A 25901-nucleotide genomic window follows, 5' to 3' on the forward strand; every position below is an offset into this window, starting at 1 on the left:
CGTGTAGCTAACTGAAGGCATCCCAGCGCTGGAGCGGAAAATCAAAAGCCTCAAGAGTCACTTCGGACAAAAGCCATGTTTTCAGCAGCTTACGAAAGGCCATATGATTGTGTTCCTTTCGTAGATAAAGAGGGAGGGAGTTCCATAATTAGGCGGCATTGTACGAAAATAGCCGCCCGCTGCTTCTGGCCTTTTTAATTCTGGAAACGACGGGCAGGTGTAGCCCATCAGAGTGCAACATCCTTTTTGCTCGATAGGGCTGGACCATCAATGAAATAATAGTAGGACCATTTCCTCCTATCATCTTATGGGAAATGCACAGGGCTTTGAAGTAAATCAAGAGCAACAATTGCTGTGTAGCAGAATGCCATGGAGTTCTATTGGATCTCCTTGACGCTAAGCACTATCTTCAAAACCAGCTGTATCATTTACAAAGCCATCAGGACCAGCCTATCTTGTCAGACAATCTCAATGTCTCTGGTGGATCTCGGCACACCGCAGCCAAGATATCTTTATAAAAAAGAAAGCAATAACCCCTTACATCTATGGACCCAGAATCTGGAAAAAACATTCCCATATCCATCAGGATTCAGGAAAGAGTTGAAGAACACTATATCACAATGCAGTAATAGTACACTCCTGCTCCCAGATTCCAGCTACCTCTCCTATTAAGTGTTGACTGTATGCTTGCCATGGGCCTGGTATTGCACTCCACTGCCTTTTGGAAAGGTGTGCACAATGCAAATAGAGCATACACACACAAACTTCTTCTCATACAGTTCTCTAATCTGTTTGGGAACCACAATTGGTAAATGTGTTGCGCCAACAGTTGGCAGGGGTCTTCAACAGTTATGATGACCTCTGAGACACTTAGCTGAAATGCATTGAGCTAAAGTATAACATAATGTATTTTAAGAATATTAGCACACTGGAATTTTGAGAGCTCCACTGAATACAATGGGGTAGGTCCAGGCTTATAGTGGCTGGTATAAGCCCGGATCTCCATCATTGTAAATTTTGTTTTCATTTTTCTCCATTTTAAATTTAGAACATTCTACCCTTAGTGGTGGAATGTTCTAATAGCCTTACAGACCTTCTGCCTCGGTCTATACCGGTTATTAAAGGCCCTCTCCCTCATTATATGCATTTAACAACTGGCATAGTCCTTGGCAGTGGGCTATAATGAAATATGACTTTGCTGTGAAAAGCACTTACTCTTCATGAAAACGGCTCAGCGGATAGAATAGTTTGACATATGTCAGAGGATAGAATAGTTTGACATAAGTGAGTCAGTGTGCTTCGTTGCCCAAACAGCATCTTGACACAGCTAAAGTGTGAGAAGTTGAAAAGTTACTTAAGGGAACAGTCACATATTTCATACTTGTCTACAATGTAAGTGATCTTGATTGGAGAGATGCATAATTTGAGTTCATTTTGCTTGTTGAGCACAGAATCCTAATTCACAGAGAAAGTCTAAACCTTATTAGAATACTGGAATGTGGACTGACCGCTTTCCTGAAGACAATGGAGCAGCAAGAGGCCACAAACAGTGCTTTAGGACTACCGCTGTGGTAGAAGGCCAATAATGGCTGGAATAGGCCTTCCTATCTAGCATTCCAATGCCTGGCTTTCTTCTGTACTTCCTGTTTAATTTAAAATACTCTGTCAATTAGTTTAATGTTTTAAAAATATTATAGTAATAAACACCATCTTGAAATGAGGGTCCAAGGGCTGGTTTAAAGACTCAAAACTAGGGGTCCAGAGAAATTGTTCTACCAAAGAGGCTTTCGAGGTCCATTCCGCTAAATTGACTGAACAACTGCGAGAGAAGAAGTATCCCAATAAGATCATACGCCAGTCCAAGAAAAGAGCGTCCAATAACAACCGCGACGCCCTTCTTGAACTGGCTGTACCCAAAGAGAAAACAGAGAGGATAACATTTGTAAATACTTTTCATACTAAGTCCAATCAGGTTCAGAGGATTGTTAAAAGACACTGGTCCATTTTGAATACTGGGGGTGATACCTTGCCCATGCCACTTTTTGCATTTAAAAGAGGGCAGAATATAAAAGACCAACTTGTACATACAAGACCAAAGAACAAAATCACAAAGCAAGTTGGAACATTGTGGGGTCTTCCCCCGGAAGAAGGTCATCATCCTTGTGGCCCTTGTTCCGTTTGTCCTCAAACTTCCAAATCCACTACTGTAGATATCGGGACAAGTAGACCATGGCAGCAGCCAAAGTTCACAAATTGTAATAGTGAAAACATCATCTATCTTATCACATGCCCTTGCCTTAAAAGGTACGTAGGCATGACTACAAGAAAAAAAGCACTGTGCGCTGTCGCAAACAAGCAACTCGCCTAACATCACACTTCTTGGAATCTGGCCATGGTCCTAATGATTTCACTTGGACGGTACTGGAACAACCCACGATTCCAGACCATTGCCCTGATGTAAGCAAATTTCTATTCAAGAGAGAACAAAAATGGGTTTATAAATTAAATACCGACAAAGGAGGCTTAAACGAGCCGATACCTTGGATGTCATTATAGCCCATTATTATTGTTCTAGTATAAGTTTTTGGACCTGTGTACTTTTACACCCTTTGAGGTTGTCCTATCTACCTCCGTTCCGGTGTTGCGTCATTGTATGGATATTAAGTAGCATACAGTAAAGTGATAGTGTCCACTCATTGTTAAGAAACCTGTTTGGATTGATAAATCTGATATTGGACAGCCCAAAATGTCCATCCTATGACATCTGGGGCTTTGCACTACTAGTCCCATAACTCTTAGGTTTGTCATGTATGCCGAAGGGTGGTGCCTATCATCTGTCCACCTTAGAGACACTCGTTATTTTTATTTTTCATTTTTTACTATATCATGTATCATATAGCATAATGATGCCACCCTCTCATTAAATCTAACAGGATTGGTAACTTTGATATCGAATAAACAGAGGAATGTTTTAATCTGTCCTCATTACGGTATACGTTACATTGCACTACATTTCCCACAACCCTGAGGTGAGGTCACATGTGCGGAAAGGTGAATCCAACAAAATAGGCTCCCTGGAGACGTTTGGTGCCTCCCCAGATAGCGCAGAGGAACGCCGGGAGACACCGAAGGAGAGGTAAGGAGCGAAGCAGCTCTTTGCTTTACTTTGGAAATTACTATGCATTTGTGGCTCTGTTATCAACACGAACGGAGTCGGTGACTCCAACTATTCCAACCCAGAGAGGCTCTGTTTGGAGTGAAACCGCTATAGCCACTTTTGCTTTACTCTGTTAGCTTTTGTGATGTTGTGGCTCTTATACTCACACTAACGACGCCGGCATCTTTAGTCATTTAATCCTTTGAGTGTTTGGATATAAACACCAACCCGCTTGCTCCCGTTCGAATCACCAATCACGTATGTTTGTTTGGGACTTTAAACATAAAGGGATCATGAAATTGACATATATGCGTGATATTACCCGAAAACAATTCTGATTAATTTTAATTTTGATGTCTGCCTGTCGATCTGAAGACTACTAATTTGTTACCCTCGTGACAAAATTGACAACCTACAGTCTCTTCTTTGAGAACAGAGGGTTCGCTAGTAATACCATCTACAGAGTATATTTTTTCTGACTAAACTGTCAGGACCCTAATGAGTAAACAAATGTTTATATGTATTACTAATTTCTTAAACAGAGCGGTGCTCCTCATTACCTGAGCTGCAGCCAGGTGGGGTGAGGCGCCACTTCCACAAACATTGGGTGAGTGGATATACTAATATGTATTTGAAGATGATCTGATAAACTTCAGAAATGACATATACATTACATATGAATGTATTATGAAATGTTTCTAAAAATTCTTTTTGTCTCTTTTGATTGTTTTACCTTTGACATGACGTTACAATAGGAGTTTGGTGGAATATTCATCCTGAAATGCAGGTGATAGAATACCCTTTTTTACTTTTTTTCACTTATTCTACAGCAGTAGCAACATCTAGGTCCTGACGAATGCAGTGGTACATTATCCACTTATGCAGAAACGTGTCGACCATTAATTGCTGAACAGATATTTTGTTAAATCTGTTTCTATTTCACTTCATTTTAGACTTAGAGAAGCTGAGAGAAAACATTAAAAATGATACTTCTACTCAGCTTTATCCAATTTTATCTTATCGCCACTTACACTTTTTGCACTGCTTTTCAGTTGCCTAGTTACACTTATTTTTATCTGTACCACCAATTTACTGGTATTTGAGTGACAGGGTTCCCACAGTCCCCACTATTTCCTCTCGACTGTGAAAGTCCGGTCTCCTGGGTAAGGAGAACCCACATGATGTAAAAAATGGCGGAACAGATCGGCAACTGATGGGAATATTTCACCTACCCTTGAGGTTTTTCTTTCCCAGATCTACATGACCACGTATATTAGACTTAATTCTATCAGACTTAATAGATTTCGTGGTTCCCACCCACTACAAACTAACATTTGTCATGTCATTGGTTTTCTTTGAATAGAGTTCTCTTCTTCTTTCTTTTTTGACTCCTAGATATCTGTTGTGTATAAAGTTAAAAATATTATAACCAATTCACCTCTGTCAAAATCGTTTTTTAAAGTCCCTTTCAATTGTTACAGGACCTTGCATGAAGCTCAGGCCTATATCTCGGGTAGGGACCTTTAAAGACCTGTTAAGTCCTTAAGTTTGCTGCTTTAATACTATGAAATATTTATTTGAGGTGAGCCAGCTAGATTGAGTTGGGGGTGAGAAATAAACCATCATTGGTTGTATTAGAACGCACCAAGCTCCTGCTAGTGAAATGGAAACGGGAAAATGGGAACTAAAGGTTCAAGGCTGTCTGTTAGAAAAGTTTTCCAAGCTGATCTCACTTCACAGTGACCTCTTATGACAGCTACTTTCCGAGCAAGGCCTAACACTTTTAGTGAATGCTGTTGGAGTCATAACAGAATAAATGGCCTTTCCTCTTTGCAGATGTCAATAGCTTTAGAAGTCTAACAATTGGGCGTGTTCAATAATCGCACAATAATTCCCGCATTAGCCTTCCCCATTCTACATCAGGGCATTAGCACTGAAGCCAATAAAGGCTCAAACCGTGAACAGTCCAAAAGTTCAAACAACTGAGAATGCGGTGTTTGCTTTAGAAAACGCAGCAATGGGGCAAGGCTATGCTGGTCAATAAGTGCATGTGATGGCCATCTGAGGAGAAGAGAAAGCAGATTTCACAGGTGGGGTAAAAAAGCAATTGTTTGGATAAGGAGGGCAAGGAGAGTCTGTGAGAGGGAAGTAAATATTTGTAGAAGTTAAAAAAAAAAGGCAATTCAGGATCCCACTGAAGCCTGGTAGCTTTCTTTTACATTTTAACAGCAGTAGACTATGTCTGGAAGAATGCAGCAGTGTGAGCCACGAAGGAGGAACACTTCAGACAACTGGATTGACCATAACTAAAATTACTTCTTTGTGGTGATAAGGTACACACTCTTTAGTTCTAAATTCTAGTTATGATGATTTACCTTGTAGATGTGCTTGTCTTCTCTACTGTGGACATGAGTTTCGCAAATGCATCGGTCACTTTGTTGCTTGTGTTGGAGCTTTCCATCTTTGAAGTGGTCAACTCGTACAGCTCAGGATCCACACCTTATAGTATAAAATGAAAGTCAGTGATGGCAGGATGTAATTTCGTTAACATCAGATTCACTCCATGCAGCTAAAATGCTAAAGGCTTTCTTTTGTAAACATCTGGTTAATTTAAAATTGTGGTTCAATATAAAAGTGGGGGTCTCAAAGGTGAGTGTAACGTTTCAAAGCACCACTATATGCAGAGAGGTTACCCCTACAGTAAATGATGAATCACTAACACATTGACTGCCAGGGTATCTGTGCAGTCCTGTTCCAAATAATGTATCCAATGTTTGTGCAAGTCTTGTACAAACATAGAAAGACTAGTGCTCGCAGAGACTTTCTACATAAAGAGGGCTACACTTTATGACCTATAGATATATGTCAATCGGGCAGTCAAGGGGTTCATTAATAAGGTCCAGTGAAAATATAAAACTCAATTGACATACACTATGAAATTAAAATGTTTTATTATGAAATGGAAGCATTTTGAAATTTTACGATATAGGAATGTCAGATTAAAATGTATTGTAGTAACGTTTAGTAGGATAGGCTACCAGGAGCCACCTGTATGTGTTAAAACATTGACATGTAATCTCAATGTACAATTTATGGCAATCATACAAATCTAGCAAACGTGGTGCCAACATGAATGGATAAAAAAAAACAAGCATGACCGTTATGGGGCAAAAAGGGTAGAATATCAGGTCACCAATTCATCTATGTGTTGATCTTAGAATAGTGGATAGGACTGGTCTTAATAACATCCTGCAAGGACCAATTCAACTACTCTGTAAACTGCATTTATTGAGAATTGCCCTAGTTTTTAAACATTGCCACCGATGTTTACAGAAGTAAGCAACAAGCAACAGCAAAAGGTTCAGAAAATACCCGCCTCCAAAAGCAAAGAGTCTATAAAGCATATTCGATAAAAGCATTTGATTTGCAATTAAGATATACATTTTAAACATAATTTAAAATGCATGTGTATTTATTTTATCAATGTCGTACTCATATAAAAAGTACACAGATTGAAAAAGTCACAGTCTTAAATTATATTGTGCTGCAATAAACTGTATTAAAATGTTAAATATGCTACTGCTCTTGTTCAATGTTGGTATTTTATTAGTGTCGTTAGGTATGACAGCACCTAATCACTTACCCACATCCCTACAAGTCTTATGGGTCAAGATACATAAGGTAACAGACTAAGACTGGTTTTGGAACATTTAACGGTGCTGGAGTGTAAAGGAGTTTGGGTCAATTTCGATTCATACGATGTGCATAGTTAAATTTGGATAATACTATTTCTATTACAGCAGAGTTAAATGTATTACGGTTAATTACACACAGTAGTAGATTTCAATAGTAAAAGAAAATTATATTGATACTCAAACAGCACCTTAATATAGAAAGAGCGAGGATAGACACCCAACTGTAAAGCAAGCTCGAAATCTGCTAAAGTGTGAAAACACCCATGAACACAGCAAACTTGAACAACCATATGACTTTCCCACAAACAAGCCAGAAACTCTTCAAGAGTTGAGAAAAGAAAACTAAAAGAAAGCAACACAGCCTTTTCTAAACCTGGCACTGTTACATTGGAACATAAAATATGTATTCACAAATCCCTAAAAATCTAGGCGCCAGATGTACATGATGCAAAATAGCGCATCGCAAATTGCGCGTCATTTGCGACTCGCAATTTGCGAGGCGCTATTTTGCATGTACAACAGTGTGCTGTACACTGTTTGCGATTCCCAATGGGGTCGCGAATTGCGAGGCTTATGAATATTAATGAGCCTCTCGCAATTTGAAAGCCCATTGGGAATGAAAGGCCCTCCTAGGGATGGTTGCCTGCTGGGCTCAGCAGACCACCATATCTGGGACTTCTGTTTCAATAAAGCAGTTATTTTTTTTTAATGCATCCCGTTTTCCTTAAAGGAAAACACAAAACACTAGTACATAGCATGTTGACTCGCTATTAGGAAGAGACGCCCCTTCCTAATAGCGAGAGTTGCGAATGCTATTTTGCGAGTCAGTGACTCGCAAAATAGCATTTGTACATGCTAATACCCTTTTTTGAGTCCGCTCACGGGAGGTTCTCCCGTTTGCGGCGGCAAAGAAGGGTCGTATATATGGCCCGAGGTCTGTTTATTAACCCACTGAACACGAACACTAAAGTGATCATGGCCTGTATAAATTTGCAATATTTTGAACAGACACTGATTACACCTTGTAATGCACCCTACACGAATAGGCTTAGGAATACATCTTGAACTTTGCTTATATCCTTCATAATGATCTACCTGCTCTACAGCTTTGTGACTTGCAGAAATGAAACTTGAATAAAACAGGATTCCAATTGGCTACAAATACAATGGTTTTCTAGTGTTCGCAGATATGATCTAGCCAAATCGGTAAACTTTTAAGGTTTGATTTTCTAAGAATAACATTGTCCTCAAAATACAATAAAGTACTTAATAATAAAGTAAGATATAATAAAGTCATTTAATAAGTAAACTACTATTAAAATGTACAATTTACTCACCAAACTGGTTCTTGTTCTGTTAGGCCTACAGCCCTCTTTCCTCCAGACTAATGGAACGTCCTAAGGGCACACGCAGTACTGCACAACCTATGCAGAGTTTATAGTACAAAACTTATTTGGATCCCCTCTCACCAGCTTCCACTATCTGTTTCCTTACTTATCCTCCCATACCAATGTTTTAGTATAGTCACAAGAGTCATTGTGTTAAGATATGTATTACTCCAACATCCCAGCCCCTTCTTTCCACTTTAATGAGAACATGACATTTAAAAGCCTAAATGACAAAGACAGCAGACATGATAGTGATACTAGAATTTCTCGCAGCATGGTTTGACAAATGTAAACCACCTATTACAGTGATATCCTGCATACAGTGCTTACAGAAAGTATAAGGTGTGGTCCAGGTGGCTGTTTTGAATATGCTGCCCGAAAGTCATCTACTGTATTAGAATGAACATAGATTTGTGAATGGGTGACCCGCAATAACAGATCTGTCTGAGGCCTGGAAGTAATTCGTACAATCCAGGCAGTTTCAAGAACTTTTCTCACAGGCAAAATTATGTAAGGTACTTTTAGAGTCCAAAGGACGATTTAAAAAATGAAGCAAGAACAATTTCGTTAAAAAAACCTTTCAAGAAACAGGAGGGACTTTGAACAATGTATCCTCAGAGAAATTTGTAAACCTTCCTTCCCAAGCAAATTGTTGCAACTCACAATCTTTAAACTGACTGCATAAACAAATAGTGGTTTATCAGATCATCTGTTTGCTGCCACTGTGATGCTATTTATTGTGAAAACCAACAGCAGTCAGTCTTTCAGTTTAAACTTGATGTCCAAGGTGCATAAAGCTCTCAAATTGAAGTATAGGATCAAAATATTGAAGATTCATAAACAGATTTGGTTAAAGCCACTAATCTCAAAAGATCAGAGTCTCTTAAAAAATAGGATTGATCAAATTCAGGAGGAGGGATTTGAAATTAGGGTCTGTTTTTACTGCCATGCCAGTGTTCCTTAGTCTGACAAAGAACTAAATGATGTTTCAAATAGGCATTTGCAATGACATAGGTCTCGCATTTACGAGACTTTGAGCTATTGGCACTGTAAATGTCAATAGCTTAAATTCTCGCTAATGCGTGACCTATTGAATTGCAAATATTGTTTGTTTAGAAGCGCCGCATGCCGCACTTGCACTTAATAGAGGCCACGCCCCTTTCTTTAGATGAGCCACGTCTAAAGAAAAAGTCGTGGCCTACAAGAAGTTCAAGCACGGCATGGGGCGCTTGGAAACAACCCAAACATTAAAAATATTTGTAAAGCAATAGGTCCCGCATTTGCGAGAGTTTAAGCTATTGTCATTTACAATGCCAATAGCTGAAACTCTCCTAAATGCAAGACCTATGGCACGGCAAAGAAGCAGCTGCAATTGTCCCGGCTACTTGGAAAGTGAAAGAGCGCATGTCGCACTGAATGTTGCTGCAGAGCACGTCGTGCCTGCATTAGGAGAAAACTCACTAAAGAAATAGCGTTTAGAGACTAAATAGCACAGACGTGCAAGAACAGAAGTAAAAGGGCCAGCCCTCATGGGAGGTTACAAATGAAGACAAGGCGGTATTAAGGAGGGACTAACACGCCGATTACCGAATCAGAAGCCAGCATTTACAAAGGAGAAAGACACAAGCGAATGAAAAATATGGGCGGAGAGTGGGCGGAGCTTTAATTGGATACTCTAATACAGCATGCCTCGCAGGGTAGCGCAAGCGCTGCCCAGGCTCTACCTAAAAATGTTAATCATATCAAACTAATTCTTTCTAAGGTAGACAGATGAAGAAATATGACTAGTTATGTGTAAATCACAAAGAGGAGGGTTGCTCCTTGTGAAGTACTATATGAATATTCACTTCAGTTATTCATTTATTCAAAAAGCTTACAGGCCAGAAGAGTTAAAACACGGATGTTCAAAACAGACTGGGTTCTTGAAGTAACAGTACCTGTGAAGGACCCCATTTAAATTATGTCTGTCCTTAGCTCCTAGAACAGAAAAACCTCCTCCTTCTGAAATTCGATGGGCCTCATCACTCTTAAATAGGATCGTCAAGAGCCTACTTGGATGCTTCATTTTGATAGGTAGAAAACAACGGATAGTACGTGATCTAGTGTGCATAAACACCGGAAGGGAATCTGTCAAAACGTAAAGTGGCAGTATCTGCACCCATGCTAGAGTTTTGTCTCCCAACTAGAGGAATTTAACATTGGCCTGGAAGAGCAATAAATGGCTACAGACGGGCTCCTTAGCAGCGAAGCAATGAAGCTCAGCAATCAAGGATAAGAGTGTAACAGTATGCTTCTTTGCCGAATCACAATGAATTAGTGCATGGGTGAGTCAGTCCACTTAAAACGGATAACGATCAGGGCCCCGAAAACACTATCTACAAGACCACATGCTATATATAGATGGTATACTGTGCAAGAGGCAGTGCAGCAACAAAGCGAATAATTCTGATAAAAGGAAAAAATATCTGGTTTCCATAAAGGAACTGAGCAAATAGAGTGAGCTCAAATCAACACTCACAGTGCCATTTTGTATCAGATTCCTGTGAGCTGAGACATAGCACTGTTAGACATGTATGGGAGTCAGGCATGGGGTTGTGCATACATCTATCTGAAACAGGTCCTAGGATGCCTGTTTCCAGTTCAGGAAGGACCTGGCCTGGCATTTCGGGCTGGACTGTTCCCATTGGGAGCAGGGTCAAGACTGATTTGCATATGGCTGGGTCCAAACTGGAATGGCATGGTGAGCAAAATACTATGGATTTAGGCCCAGATCTCTGTACTGGGGTGAATGTATGACATTGTTCTGCATCCCGCCCATCAGTTGTTCTTTTTGCATACATCTATCTGAATCCTTCACAACAAACCCTTATAAGACGAATAAAGAATGACCGTTACTGTGGAGGAAGGGAGGTGGGGATGTAAAAGTGTGCACATTTCTCTAACTCAACTGCAATTCAGTGACTGAGGGCATTGCTTTCCCAGTTTCTGGTATTGCCACATAGGAATAGAAAGTGAAACTTTTTTCTTTCTTTTCAACAGTAGCTTTTACAACGAACAAATGATTATTAAAAATAAAAACACAATTTTCACATCACTCTGGATTATTAGAAAATATTATACTTTGATATTATCTGTCACTTAAAAGGGCCCATTATGGCATTTAAGTTCTACAACTCCAATTCGTTGCTGTCCTATATTAACAGTAACCCAAGCTAGTCAAACCATTTAATTTTCCTCTGTATTAGGAAAGTCACCATGTACAAAAGATAATGTAATAAAAGGAAATTACTTGTTTATAGGAAAGTCACATGAGATCAACCTTTTCGGAAAGCTGCCAGACAAGTGCAGTTGTGGTTCGAACACTCTGCTGACCTGGGATTGTGGTGGTGCTGCTAGAGCTACTGTCATCCACGGGCCCAAAGAAATCAAGGTTCAGGAGAGTGGAACCTCCACTAGCTTGAAATTCAGTGACCATGTTGGTAGGCAGCCATAAAGAAGGTAAGTCAAGGGAGGCACATACAAGTGAAAGGGGGCAAGACATATTTAAACATGCAAGTTACCATTAGTAAATAAAACAATGAAAGAAAAAACAACAACATGATGGTCATGGTACAAGTTTCCAACCTCCCAAAACAGTGCTAATTTAATAGCCAACTATACATATTCTCATGTACAAGTCAGCAATTTAACATTACTGATTATACACAGGAACATGTATTTATTAATAAACAAATGGAGTACCAGAAAAAGAAAAGATAAACACCCCTTGCATTGTTAAAGGGAAACAATACTGTTCACAGAAAAGCACAATGATATCGTTTTGTGTGAATCGCACTAGATGGTCAATCGTGCAGTAAAATCAATGGAAAAAGTTTTGATTGTTTCAGGCTTAAAATTAATTTATAATAACTGCAATTTTAATGATTTTTTGAGCTATGCTTCCCTGTGCTCACAATGTGAAATGTCAAGCTGGACTGTTCCCTTTAATATGCAAACAGGAATTAGAAGGAAAATACAATGAAGGAGGTTACTTATAGTATAAAAACAAGGAAATAAATCACCAGACATAAGAAAACCGAAATTCTATCCAGGCTTCCCTTCCCTTTGTCACATTATCATGTGCATAGTTATTATGTAAATGAAAAACAGTACTGGAGGCAACTGATGACATGCAGTGATATCTGATTTTGAACGCTTTATAGATAAGCATATGCCATATCAACTGTTCAATAACCACAGCAGAGCCTACAGTCTATTAACTTGCTTATAATCAATATTAATTAGATTAGTAAATTATCTTGTTGTTTTATTTTACTTTTATTTTTTTGGCCGAGACAACAATACTGAAAATATATTTTATAGTATTAGTCATTTGCCCGTTTCCCATATTGTTTAAACCGGTCATATGCAAAATGTTTGCGGTTATCCATAGGTGAAAATGCCAGAGGTAATTATAGAGAGGGCTATATTAATATATAAGGTAATGTGTGGAAATAATCTTGAGTACATAATTGCTTTGATGGCAGTAACATATAACATTTTGGCGATTTGATTTTGGCCGCTTTGTGAACAAACACAGTAACTATGAAGCAAAATACACAGCCTTAGGTCCACCTACAGATGCAATGTAAAAATTCCAAAGCTCTTTGTTGAAATTTCGAAATAGTTGTTTTTCATAGTTATCACCAGAAATCTATGTTCTGATAATATGTACAATCTGAACGTTCATTTAAAATAATATTGACATAGTACTATTTAAAACATGAACAGTAAAATAGGCAGTAATTAAGTTTAAGAAAATAAAAGTCAGAAGAGAGTTTGTCCGAACTTGAAAGTTTTCATAGTTCTGGAGCTACAGGCTAAATGAAGAAACATACCATCTAAAGGGTTAGTAAGGCCACTGGTACTCCAGTCAAACTGGACAGGTGGAAGAGATTCCTAGAGGAGAGAAAATGGAAATACTTGGTCAGGTACAATTATAACTCCTAAAATGTGCCACCATCTGCAATTCAAATCTTAACAGAAGAGCGCAGAAACTATAAATTAGAAACGACATCTTTGAATTTTAAGAACATTGCTACATGTAAATCCGCAATCTAATTTTCCCACAGTGTAATCAAGCGGAGCAGGAAATATTTGCAATATTTTGTTTCTGTCACCTTACGTATGCTTCAATGATCAGGATAATCCAAACTCCCTGCCAACTGCCTTTACATTTACAACTGTTGTACGAAGAAGGAAGTGGAAAGTAGCCTCACACCAGCCTTTTTAGGTAGAGACTGTTTATTTAAACAATGACTACAATAAATTCTGTATGCGTATGAATATATGAAATCCCTGCAAGGAGCTCTCTTACTTCACAAATAAACATACGACATTCAGCTATTCAAGCTCATTTCAGGAAACTCTCAAACTAAACGAAAAAAACAGCCACACACGTTGCTAAGATAACCAAAAATAGATAAAGGCTAACTGGCTTTGAATCAAGAGAAAACAAATATTGCTGCTCTAAATGAAGAAACTGCATCCTTGTACTCCACCATGAAACTGGTTGGAAACTCCATAACATTTCAACAAGTCAGTTATCAGTACCACTTGCTAATCATTGAAAGGCTTACAAAAGATATAGATGGTGTATACAGCAATACTATATAAAGCTAAAATTCTATTTTTCCCCAGGAAAATCATCCACTTAATCGCGAAAACACCCAAAGTGTTGGCCTCAACCACTGTAATATGGTGCAAGGTTGGAAATTAGCTGTAGATCTGGAGACCCAGGCGCCATGAACTGAGTGGGTTTGCTGTGGTGCTTTGTTTTTCATATACTTTAGTACTGACTGAGGCAGATGCATTGTCATTCTCAGATCACCGCTTCTATTGATGTGTATTGCTGTTTGATCCTTGCATTGCTCCTTTCATCGCTTATGTACGGGTAGAGCATGATTGAGTGTGTGCAGAATGAATTTGGGAACCACAGGGGCAGGAAATATTGGATGGCAAGTAAACACGTCTGGATAAACGCAGAACATGATTGCTGGTGTGCACTGCATATGAGCAGGGTGGGCACAGTTTTAGTTAGGCATAGCACTGTTTACCTGAAGTAACTGATGACATGCAGTGATGCCTGTCTAGATTTTGAATGCTTTTAGAGGAAAGCACATTCTAAGTTAACTATTCAATAACCACATCAGGGTATGGTGTATAAACTTGATTACATTCAATACTACTGATCTTGCAAATTATCCTGTTGCTTTTAAGTTTTTTTGTCTGCAATGGTAATACTGAAAAGATATTTTATAATATTATAATATTAGTCGTTTGCTCACTTCCCATACCGTTTAAACCAAGCATATGAAAATTCATTGCGGGTATCTGTAGGTTAAAAGGCCAGATGAGATTATAATAATATGTAAGGTAGTTTGTTGAAACATTCATCTGAAAATAATCTTGCCTACATAACTGATATTGGTTTTGGTGAGGGGCTGCATGGTACTGGTGAGGTCGGGCAGGGTACTGATGAGGTCAGTCTTGGCAATGGTGAGAAAGGCATTGGTGGGTATAAACAGGGTATTGGCGAGGACAAAAAGTTACTGGTGAGGGCATCAAGATATTGATAAGAAGGTGCGGGATATTGGTAAGAATTAACAGGTCCTGGAACCCAGATTATTCATGAGCAAGAATAGTACTGCTGCGGGTGAGTAGGGTGGCGGCAGGTGTAGGGTAGATAGTAATGAAGGGAGCAGAGTATGGTTGAGTGAGAGCAGAGTGTTGGGTTTAGGTAAACCGGATATTAGGTTTGGACGAGCAAAGGTATTGGTGAGAAAGAGTTGGGTATGGCTCTTGAACGAAGGCATGCAGGGCATTGGTGAGGATGCATGGGAATTGTGAGGGTGGGTGATCATCATCAAGGATGTGCAGGGGAAGACTGTGGGTGTCTAAGGTATATTTTAGGTTGAACATGTCTTAACAGTGTACAGAGTTTAGGTGACCGAGTGAAGAATGGTTGTGGATTGGAATGTATGAGTAAAAGCAACTGCCAGGCAGGGCGCCAGTTGTTTTGATTCATAACACTGTTTGTCCCATAACGCTGATGCAGACTCCAATCATGTCCAGTGCAAGGAGCCTAACTCTCTACTAGTAAGAAGTCCTCCATTTCTAAAATGGTGCAGACATTTAGAAATAACAAGGCAATCACCGGTACGACAAAGACTAAGTGGCTCAGAACTTTGCTGAAACTATAGTTGCTGGTCTAAGGTGATAAGACCACTATCACATTGTATACAAAGTACACAGTCTAGGAGTTACGGACATGATTAAATGTTGACATCTATTAATAAATTGTAAATAGAATTAAAATCTTAGGTATATCGATTTTCAGCTGTGCCGCATGTAGGTCTTTTCAAATACACATATTTGAAATCCACCTACCTTCTAGCCCTGCGGTCATGTCTAATGCAACCCTCTGGAGACCAGGAAGTTCACCATGATGCTTAGCAAGGAGGGTGCAGTGTCCAAGGTGGTGCAGAACTTACTGTGGCCAGACATTCTTTTTGTATTGCATAAAGCATGCAGACTTTTTAACATTTAGCTCCCTTTCAGTTAAGTCAAGGCCATTTCTGAGTCCTGTTTTAAAGTAGCTCAGTGTTTTGCAAGACCTTAGCTTGGTTTGCTAATGCCACTGCCTAAGAAAGTCTCACCCTCTTTCACACAGGGGTGTGTATCTAGAAAATCACCTGTTACCAACACAAGCTAGGGCTGACCATCTAGATCTCTCTACTGTAACAGAAAGACATCCACCCTGCTCCTTCATGTTATATACTGCTAAGAGAGCAGAGGCTCAATGGGTGTAGATGAATTGGACTCTAGGTGCTGCTGTCTCAGTCTAAATTGTTTCTTTTTCATTATTAGTTATTAATTCGTATAACAGTTAAAAAGTCTAACTACCCATTTCAGAAACTAGAATGAGGAAAGAAACAACACATACAAACACACGCGCACACAACTTTTAAGAGCAACTTGGTTCAACCTCCACAAGTCTGTAGATTTAAGTAGACATAAGAGCCGGATTTGTTAAAAAAGGAGGCAAAACCATCACCCACCCAGGCTTGTATGCTTTATAAAAGGGATGCACACTCACCAGCAACTACTTATGCTCGACAGGCTCATCGAAAGCTCTTTTTGCGAGATGTTTTTGTTCGGTATACGAGAAGATTTGTTTAAAATGATATTCAGCCTAAATCTTTTTATTTGGTTTTAATCCCTAATTATACATGAACACGTGAATATGGTGAATTAGGACATACCTTATCTCATCTTTTGTCAGTCTGAGGGATAGAGTGTGGGAATCTCTACAGAGTAACAGGAATGAGTAAGATACTGGACACTATTCCTTTGACAACTGTAGCTTTTCCAATTGCACTTATTCCTCCAAAGTGTTAGACCTGGGTCAACGTGCACCTTGGGACCAGTAATCTCTCACTAAATGCAACAGTTTCAGCATTGTATATTAGATGGCCTTCCCCTGCTCATTAAGATATAGAAGTATGGCACCATATAAAGTAAAGATCAGAATATGTGTATTCGGTGTACCATGTGCTAATCTTACTACTAATCTGGTTATGCACTGCACCAATGACCATCACAGCACAAATGTTAAACAATGGATGAACGAGAAACGGTTGACAATATTTATTTATTTTTAATAAAAAAATTAGCTAAACCTAAATCAGAAGTATCTGTATAAACAATCAAAACTAATTTTTTGATTGGTCAAACACAACATAGGGCTGAAAAAATGAAGTGGCTGAAGCATCTATACTTATTTCAATAAAAAAAAAATTCAGACGATGCCAATGAGCTAGTCCAAACGGAGCTTTAATATTTATGCTGCATCTAAATGCAATCGAATTTCTTGTAACTAAAACATCTTTTTCACGGCAGGCCGCAATGAAGTAGCGTCTCCAGTAGAGCTCTCTCAATTCTTTAATAAATGTTTTGGCCCCAAATGTTCTTCTGATATTGTTTTCCAGAGCAGAGACATGTTATTTCAATCATAAATGAAGAGATCACTCACCAATATATTTCTTGATTCTGAAACCTTTATATACCATTATTCCTTCAAGTAAGACATGTCTCCCTTCCTCATGGCTTGACAAGGCACTCAATCACAAAGCAGCAGTGTAGTTTTCTCATTTTTAGATTGTGGTAACGCATATGGCGCAGTTTCTCCTAACTGCAAATAATATTCTAGGCCTCAAATATTTTGCCTTTGTTGAGAAATTGCATGCGCCTGGCCACTTCTAGTTCCCCATAAATCTAATTTGATATTTATATATTCATTTCTATAATTTGCTAGGAAACATGCGCCAGTCGCAGGTCGGCACTTCGGACTACTGAGGAATAAAAGGAATAGAGCAAGACATAGAGGCATGAATGGAAGCTAGTAAGCAAGACCGAAAGGGGTAGCAATCATAGTCTAGATAGATGAATTTCAGTGTGGGTTATCCAGTGGAAGAGTGCAGTCCAATGTAAGACAATGGTTAAAAGCATCAGCCAATTTAATTATTTGATTAGAGCTTGTAAAATCACACCGACAAAACAAAAAAACTGGAATTACTGGATAATTCCACAGACTGGGAAATACAAGGTTCTTTTTCAAAAAGTAGTGGACTGAAACCATAATTCACTTTCTGCTCGCAGTTAGGCAATTTGACCTGTAGTGAGGTCTTTCAATACATCCAACAAGCTCCTGGATACCATCTTTGGTAATTAGTACGCTATATAAATCAACAGAACATTTCAATAAGACATTTGATTTTTGTGTAAACATTTTTTATTAAGAAAGAAACAAACATCAGCAATAGCATGACAGACCAGACCAGGGATTTCTTCTGCACTCGTCCCCGCTCCCAGCGCAGCAGAGTCAGCGCTGACGCTGTGGGAGGCAGGGCTTTAGGAGGCCATATTGGGGGGAATCAGGGTTGGCGCTCGAGCTGTTGGTCGCCTCCCACCCGCCTCTAACCTGTATAAAGGGATGTTGTCATCCCGTCCGCGCAGCGGGCGCGTCAAAGGCGCGCCAAAGGCAAGCCCGTCTGCACCCGTCCGCGACCGGACGGGGCCAGAGGCCACGACCCCTGTCCATTTTTACGGCCCTCACACAAGATATAATCTCAATGAGTTGCTCAGTTTGCGACCTTTGGCAAAGGGAAAATGTGACCATCTGTATCACCCTTTAAATCTGCCCTTTTATTGTCAACACTGCCATCTTCACCCAAAAGGCACTAAGTCTAATGAACACCAGCACTCTTTTAAGATGCTTCTTCTAAACTGTAGATCCCTGCCCAAGCACCAAACAGAAATATCCCTATTGCTCGAAGAGCACAATCCGGATGCAGTCTTTTTTACGGAGACATGGTTAACCCCGTCTTCTGTGCCTGACCTCGTTCAAGCATTACCACAGGGCTATCAAATAGCCAGGACAGACCGTATATCGGGGAAGGGAGGAGGCTTGGCTATAGTGTTTAAAGACAGTTATACCTGCCGATGCATTTCCACCTCTGTTCTGGACTGTGAAAGCATGTCGTTTAGTCTGGAACTGTCACCAAACTTAAATTTTTCCGGAGTATTGGTCTACCGCCCCCCTGGCTCGGTTAGACAGTTGTTAGACTCAGCGCCCTCAGAAGTTGCAGATCTTGCCACCACTTCAGCTAACTTTACGCTGCTGGGCGATTTAAACATGCATTTTGAAGACATCAACGTTCACGCTGCCCAAGAACTAATCGCTGGTCTATCCGCATTACAGCTGACCCAACTCGTCTCCTCACCTACACATGTGAAAGGACACTTGCTGGACCCTGTGTTTAGCAACTGCCCGGGTCTAGTGATAGAGCCCCCTATTGTACTTCCGTGGATAGATCATCGACTTGTCCCGTTAACTTGGTATATCCATAAATTGCCTGTTCTCCTGGCAGGACTACGGGAAGCCCGAAATTGGCCCAAACTGTCAATAGATGAGTGGGATCATGAACTTCAAGCTACAATACCTCTTATCACGACAGATCCCACGGCAGCCAACGATACCTTTAATAATTGGATAACCCAGTCACTGGACACCATTCTCCCAGTAAAGACAACATGAGCCAAAAGATCTGGGATCTCAGCCCCCTGGTATACTGCAGAGCTTAGGGAGATTAAACGTAAGTGCAAAAGGCTGGAGAGGAAATGGCGTCTGGACTATACAGACCTAGATAAAGCTGTATATAGAAACTCCATCAGGGACTATAAACTGGAGATTAAGAAAGCTCAATCTCGGCATTATACGCAAAAGATCACCGATGCTAGGTCCAATCCTAAGGAAATATACAGGATAGTAAAAAGTCTTACTGTCCTCCCCCAGCCCCCTATAAACAGTGATAATTTACAAGTCCGTTGTAATGAGCTGGCGGACTACTTTTTAAATAAAATAGATCTTATATACTCTGCCTTTCCAATCTCCCAACCAGATACCCCAGTAGCCATTTCTGGGCATTCCAAGCATGGTGTGACAGATAACATGTCACCAGTGCTGGAGAACTTTCCTTTTCTGCACGCGGACCTATTAGCTACCCTAATGACCCAGGTAAAATCGGGCTCTCCCAGCGACCCCGCCCCTCCGAGCTTCTTAAGGACCGTTAGTCAAACCATCCTCCCGGTTATGCTGAAGGTACTCAATGCCTCAATCTCCACCAACACAGTTCCATCCAAGTGGAAAGAGGCTAGGGTAAAGGCACTTGTTAAGAAGCCCAATCTGAATACCAACAACCTTAGCAATTACCGTCCAATCTCCCTGCTCCCTTGGGCCAGTAAGCTACTGGAAAAATATATCAACAGCCTCCTGACCAATTTTCTGGAGAAGAACAGTCTCCTTGATCCCTCGCAAACCGGCTTCCGCCCCAAGCATGGGACGGAGTCGGCATTATTGGCGGTCCTGGAGGAAACAAGGGGCATCTTGGATCGGGGAGGATCGGTGGCAGTCATCCTCCTCGATCTAAGTGCCGCTTTTGACACTGTAAACCATATTATCTTACTGCAGCGCCTCCGGGACATTGGGATTCAAGGAGGAGCGTTGGGAGTGGATTCGTTCATTCTTAACCAATAGATATTTTCAGGTCTTTGAGGGAACCACCACCTCTACCAGCAGGCCCTTGGATTGTGGAGTTCCGCAGAGTTCTTCACTCAGCCAGACGTTGTTTAATGTCTATATGAGGCCGCTGGCTGGGATCGTCCGTCCATATGGTATTAAGATCGTGACCTATGCGGACGATACCCAGCTGGTGGTCTCTCTGGCGCGGGCTGAAGACCCTGTGGGTACAGTGGATCTGGTGGGATGCTTGAGTGAGGTCAGCAGCTGGATGACCCTGTCTTGTCTCAAACTTAATGGGGACAAGACAGAGGTCATGCTGTTGGGCCACTCGTCTCCATCTGCGATCGACCTGATCTGGCCAGCTTGCTTGGGCACTCCTCCAGTCCCTAAGGATGCCATCAAGAGCTAGGGTGTTTGGTTGGACAAGTCCTTGACGTTTGACCATCAGGCTGTTGTACTATCTGCCACCTGTTTTGGCCTCATTAGAATGTTGAGGAAGATTCTGCCTTTGTTACCATTCGAGGCGAGACAAATTGTTGTTCAGGGACTGATTCTTTCCAGGTTGGATTTTGGAAATGCGCTTTATCTCGGAGCCCCAGATTTCACTCTAAAGAAGCTACAGGTGATTCAAAACTGTGCGGCTCGGACCCTGCTTCAAATCCCTCGCAGGACATCTGTGAAACCTGGACTAACAAGACTGCACTGGCTCCCGGTGAAGGACAGGATCAGCTTCAAATCTCTCTGTGTCGCCCACCGGTCTTTCTGGGAAACTGGTCCAGTGATCAGTCGCCCCCTAATCACCCCCTACCTTCCTGGCAGACAGCTACGGTCTACCAATGCTTTACATGCTGCTGTGCCTAAGGTCAAACGGGCTAGATCAGGAGGTCGCTCTTTTTCCCTGAATGCGGCTAGGCTTTGGAACAGTTTACCTTTTTATTTAAGGTCCAACTCGGACCTTACCTCTTTTAGGAAACATTTGAAAACTTTTTTGTTTAATAAATAGTTTGTTTCTGTTCTGCTCACTAATTCAGCTGATAACACACGGTTAGCATTCAGCGCTTGGACGCCCTGGGGCAGCTAGACGCGCTCTATAAAACTAATTTTCATTTCATTTCATTTCATTTCACAATTCAGAGGGAGCAATTCAAAAGGCCTCGTTGGTACAGTAGGTGAGTATACATAAATACAGTTACACCTGATGGAAAGTCTAGGGTGACGGGGGATCGTCCCTTACTGGGGTCAAGGAAGGCCGACATATTTCTCCACTGTAGGAATTCCAAGGGCCCCACACCCGGGACCATTTCTTAGGGCAGCCACGTGCTACATAGAGTCTTTCCTCTAAACATTGCCCAGTCCAAGTCCCTTTCCCAGTCCTGGATTGTGGGCGGGGTCAGTGCACCCCACCGCTGGGCGATATGGTCAGGTGCTGAGTCGCGCCCTCCGGTGATTCATTAGGCGCCTACTGAAGTTTCTACTTAAGAACACTACAACTCCCAGAAAGCCTAGGAGTTGGGGGAGGAGCTTCATTTATATTACCCAGCAGTGCGCTGTAGGAGATGCGCGTAATCTGTTGTGTTTGCTGTTCTCAAGACTCCTGGCGTCCTGGGCTCTGTTTCGTGGGAGTCTGTTTGGGGCTTGTGATATTCCAAGTCTCTTTCCGCCGTTCCGTTTGCTGGCGCTGTGTTTAGCGTTGCCTCCGAGGATCACGCTGCTGGAAGCGTGGATCCTCCTCAGTTCTGGATTTCCTCGCGCTGGGATCAAGCGCCTGCCTCCAGAGTATGCGCTGATGAAAGCGCGGACAATATAACTGCAATTTACAGCGCTGAAGGAAGCGCATCTTCTATGAATCAAGCTGTAGGAAGCATAATCACTTGAGCTTCTTTAGCTTGAATGATCTTCAAGAGAAAGCCATTAGCGCTGAAAGGAAGCGTTTTGAATCAAGGGAAACGCTACAGTGAAAGCCTACAGCGCTGAAGGAAGCCCTTTGATTACAAAGGAATCGTTTATTTTTTTGTTAAGACATCCGGGGAACTGTCCTGGTAAGCAGCAATTTTGGTATTATTTTTGGGAGATTTAAAACCACGTGGATTACAGAATCCAGGAATTATAAAGCCTCACAGCGCTGAGGGAAGCGTGTCGTTACCGTTCATTAATCACAATTGGTCCCAAGGAGGATTCTAGTGTAGGAATGGGCCTTGAGTTTATCATTTTTGTTGCTGGATTACTTATCTTCTCTGGAGTAAGAGTATCTCATGATAAGTAACTTTGAACTCCCCTGTTTCTATTCCTTTCGGGGAAAGGAAGTCCTGTTCGCGTGTCTGTCTGAAGTTACTGTTCTGAGGAACGATTCACTGGTATGTATGGTGAAGTGAAATGCGCATTTACAAGGGGTGCGGCGTGAGAAAGGTATACTAATCGGTTATGACTTCTTGTTGTAGGTATGCCCCAAGATTAGGAGAAAGGTGTCTCTCGTGTTTGGTGTACTGCATACACGGATTTACCACGGTCAGTCTTAAGGTATTGAGTTGTCCTAGCGAGACAATATGAGAGTAGCATATTGTAGAACAAGTGCTAACCCTGTATTCTTTTGTTGCAGGTCATCCGCTCCCCGCTGTTCCTTCCCTAATACTTTTCTTCCCTCACCTGACTACCTTACTACTCTGAGTTGTGTTATCCAGAGTTGGGGAAGTCTGGAGGTGGACCCTGTTGTGCATCATCCGGAACTTAAGGAGTGGCCTTGACGCTGACAGATATTCCTCTTAGCTAGCATTAGCCCCAGCGTTACCCACTGCGTCATGCAAACATTTAAGTCAGTTGGCTCCCAAATGTTCAGGCGACCCCTATGGGCCTCTGCTCGGAGCTGCACAGACAGAACAGTGTTGAAAATGTCGTGAACCTCGTGCCAGAAGGGTTGAATATGTGTGCCTCCCAAACTATGTGAAAAAAGGTTCCCAGCTGGCCACATTCCGCCTGCAGGTGCCTTCATCTACCCTTCCTATTCGTACCAGTTGGGGCCCGTTACATAAATACGATGGAGAAGTTTTAGCTGTACAAGGCGGAGACGAGCTGGTATTGCTACGACCCTGGGGGAGGAAACTGCCTCTTGCCATTCCTCGTCGTCCATCTCTATACCATCCCTGGTCCATTTCTCTCGGAGAACCTGAGGGGGTCCGAGATATTGTTGACCAACTTTTTGTATATCCGGGAGATGGTACTATCAGGGAGATGACTGTCCAGTACTCTGTCTTCCAGTGTGGTCCCAGGCTTAAGGTGTGTGCGAAGGTCATGTCGAACCTTTGTCTACTGGAAGCACTCAGATTCAGCCACGTGATATTTTTTTTTGTTGTTTTTTTTTGCAGAGTTTAATATAGCGCGAACTAGACCCGAACTGAATCAGGTATCAGAGAGCTTTACATAGCACCAGTTACGTTACATAAGGACACGCATTCATTTTAGGCACGGGGAGATTAAGTGATTTGCCCAGAATCACAGAGGTTTTTGGCGTCGTTACCGAGACTCGAACCCAGATCCCCAGGTCCGAGGTCGAGCGCCCTAGCCGTTAGGCCAACTCCTCTCCCCTTCTGTAGTTCTGCAAAGGGCTTAATGTCAGTTTTGTCCCACAGATCCCCTATGCTGGTAATACCTATGAGATACCATCTGCCGAACCCCTTACACTTCCACAGGTCCCCCAGTTGCTCGGAACCCCATAGCGGCGTCGCAAGCGTTAGCTTCCGTCTCCAGCCTAAACGTGAGGTAGCTGCGTGCCAAATGTACACAGCAAGTTTAGTGGGGCCAGTTAGTGGAAAGTACCGGGGCCTAGAGGGCTCTACTGAAGGTCTCCAACCCCCCCCCCCCTTCCCCTCCGAGAGGAGCCACCTATCCATATTGTATCCCGGGTTACCAGGCTGGACATAGGTGCAGTGGTTAATGGAGGACAGGTGAGACGCTCAGTAATACAATTTTATATCAGGGAGGCTGATGCCCCGTCGTACCAACTCAGTGAAAGTTTGGCAAGGGCAATACGAGGTTTACCATCCCAGAGCAGGTCCCGCTGGAGGCACTCTTACCTTACAGAAATATGGCGCAGGTATTGGATCCATAGAATTCTGGAGTGCGTACATAAATCCGGGCAAACACATCATCTTAAAGATGGCGGCCTTTCCTAACAGGGAGAGGGGAAGTGTCTTCCACCTGGAAATATCTTTGCGCAGCTGGATCAGCGGGGGCTGAAGGTTGCGAGAACAGCAAAGAGAAGGATCCAAAGATAGGAAGATACCCAAATACGTAAACTCGTCGGTACGAGTCTGTAGCGGGCATCCATGCGGCGGAATCGGAAGCTCGCCCGCCACTACGAACATGAGGGATTTGCTCCAGTTTATGGAGTAACCGGAGTACCTTACAAAAATGGTGAAAATGTCCAAAACCACACTCAAGAATCTCCTAGGGGAGGTCAAATACAAGAGGATGTCACGGCATGAAGGGAGATCCGGTCTTCCCAATCTAAGGACCAACGCATGCCCCTAATCATCAAGTCTTGACTAATCCAAGCTGCCAGTGGCTCCAACGGTAAGGCTAAAAACAGTGGGTACAGAGGGCAGCCCTGACGGGTTCCTCTGCCCAGCCGGAAGGTAGCTGACTTCTTGTTGTTGACCACCACCTGGGCCACAGGTAGGGAGTACAATAGCTGCACCCATTGAATATACTTTGGACCAAATCCCAGCTTCTCCAATACCGCCCACAGGTATGGCCACTCGATGGTGTCAAAGGCCATAGCTGTGTCCAGGGAAACTATAACTGCCGGTTCCAATATAGAAAAAGCTCTGCTCAATACCCCGCGAACTCTGCGTAGGTTCAGCGCCGTATTGGTATGGATGGACCAAGGTCTCAATCACCGTCAGGAGACAAGTAGCAAGAATCTTAGCAAGGATTTTGGGCTCCGCATTCAATAGAGATATCGGTCAGAAGGAACCTCACTCTGTCTTGGTCTTGGGCTTGCCTTCCTTGTGTATGGTTACTATAGTGGCAGTGTGCTGGTCCAATGGCAAGATGCCCGCTTGCCTCGAGTCCTCATACATGGTCCTCAGGTACAGGGCCAGTTTGTCAGGTTTAAGCTTGTACAATTCGATCTGTAATCTGTAATCCGTTTGGGCCCGTGGCTTTGCCCGGCTTAAACGAACGGATTGCTGCCGCTACTTCCTCGTAGGATATGTCACTGTCCATGAGGTCACATTCGACCCCTGACAGTTTGGGTAGGGTAATATCAGTAAGCAGCTGGTGGAAGTCCTCAACCGGGTAGGGAGCAATCAAGGTGTAGACTGTCTGAAAGTGGGCCGCAAAGGAGTCCACAAAAGCTTGCGGGTCCGACAGGGTATCACCATCAGGACCTCGAAGTTCCGGAACTAGTCTACTTGACCACTCCCTCTTGTCTAACCAGGCCAAAAGTTCCCGGCCTTATCTCCCACCTCATACACTCGACCCTGAGCTGCTCTGCCTATGGCCCTTGCCTGGTCCGTCGCTAGCGCCCTCTGTATTCCTGTTGT

At 42.1% G+C, this 25901-nt stretch overlaps 1 protein-coding gene across 2 annotated transcripts in view; it reads right to left on the reverse strand.

Annotated features, from left to right (window-relative positions):
* AFTPH (aftiphilin) overlaps nucleotides 1-25901 on the reverse strand; it is a 267873-nt gene that overhangs the window by 59217 nt on the left and 182755 nt on the right. The window contains exons 7-9 of one of the 2 annotated variants that reach the window (XM_078649420.1): nucleotides 13118-13178; nucleotides 11613-11696; nucleotides 5533-5656 (exon numbers count right to left, since the gene is read on the reverse strand). In XM_078649420.1, the coding sequence (XP_078505546.1) occupies nucleotides 5533-5656; nucleotides 11613-11696; nucleotides 13118-13178 (269 nt within the window). The remainder of the gene's footprint in view (nucleotides 1-5532; nucleotides 5657-11612; nucleotides 11697-13117; nucleotides 13179-25901) is intronic. The other variant, XM_078649421.1, reaches the window with a different exon arrangement.

Source organism: Lissotriton helveticus, chromosome 6, assembly GCF_964261635.1.
Source record: "Lissotriton helveticus chromosome 6, aLisHel1.1, whole genome shotgun sequence".
NCBI lineage: Eukaryota > Metazoa > Chordata > Amphibia > Caudata > Salamandridae > Lissotriton > Lissotriton helveticus.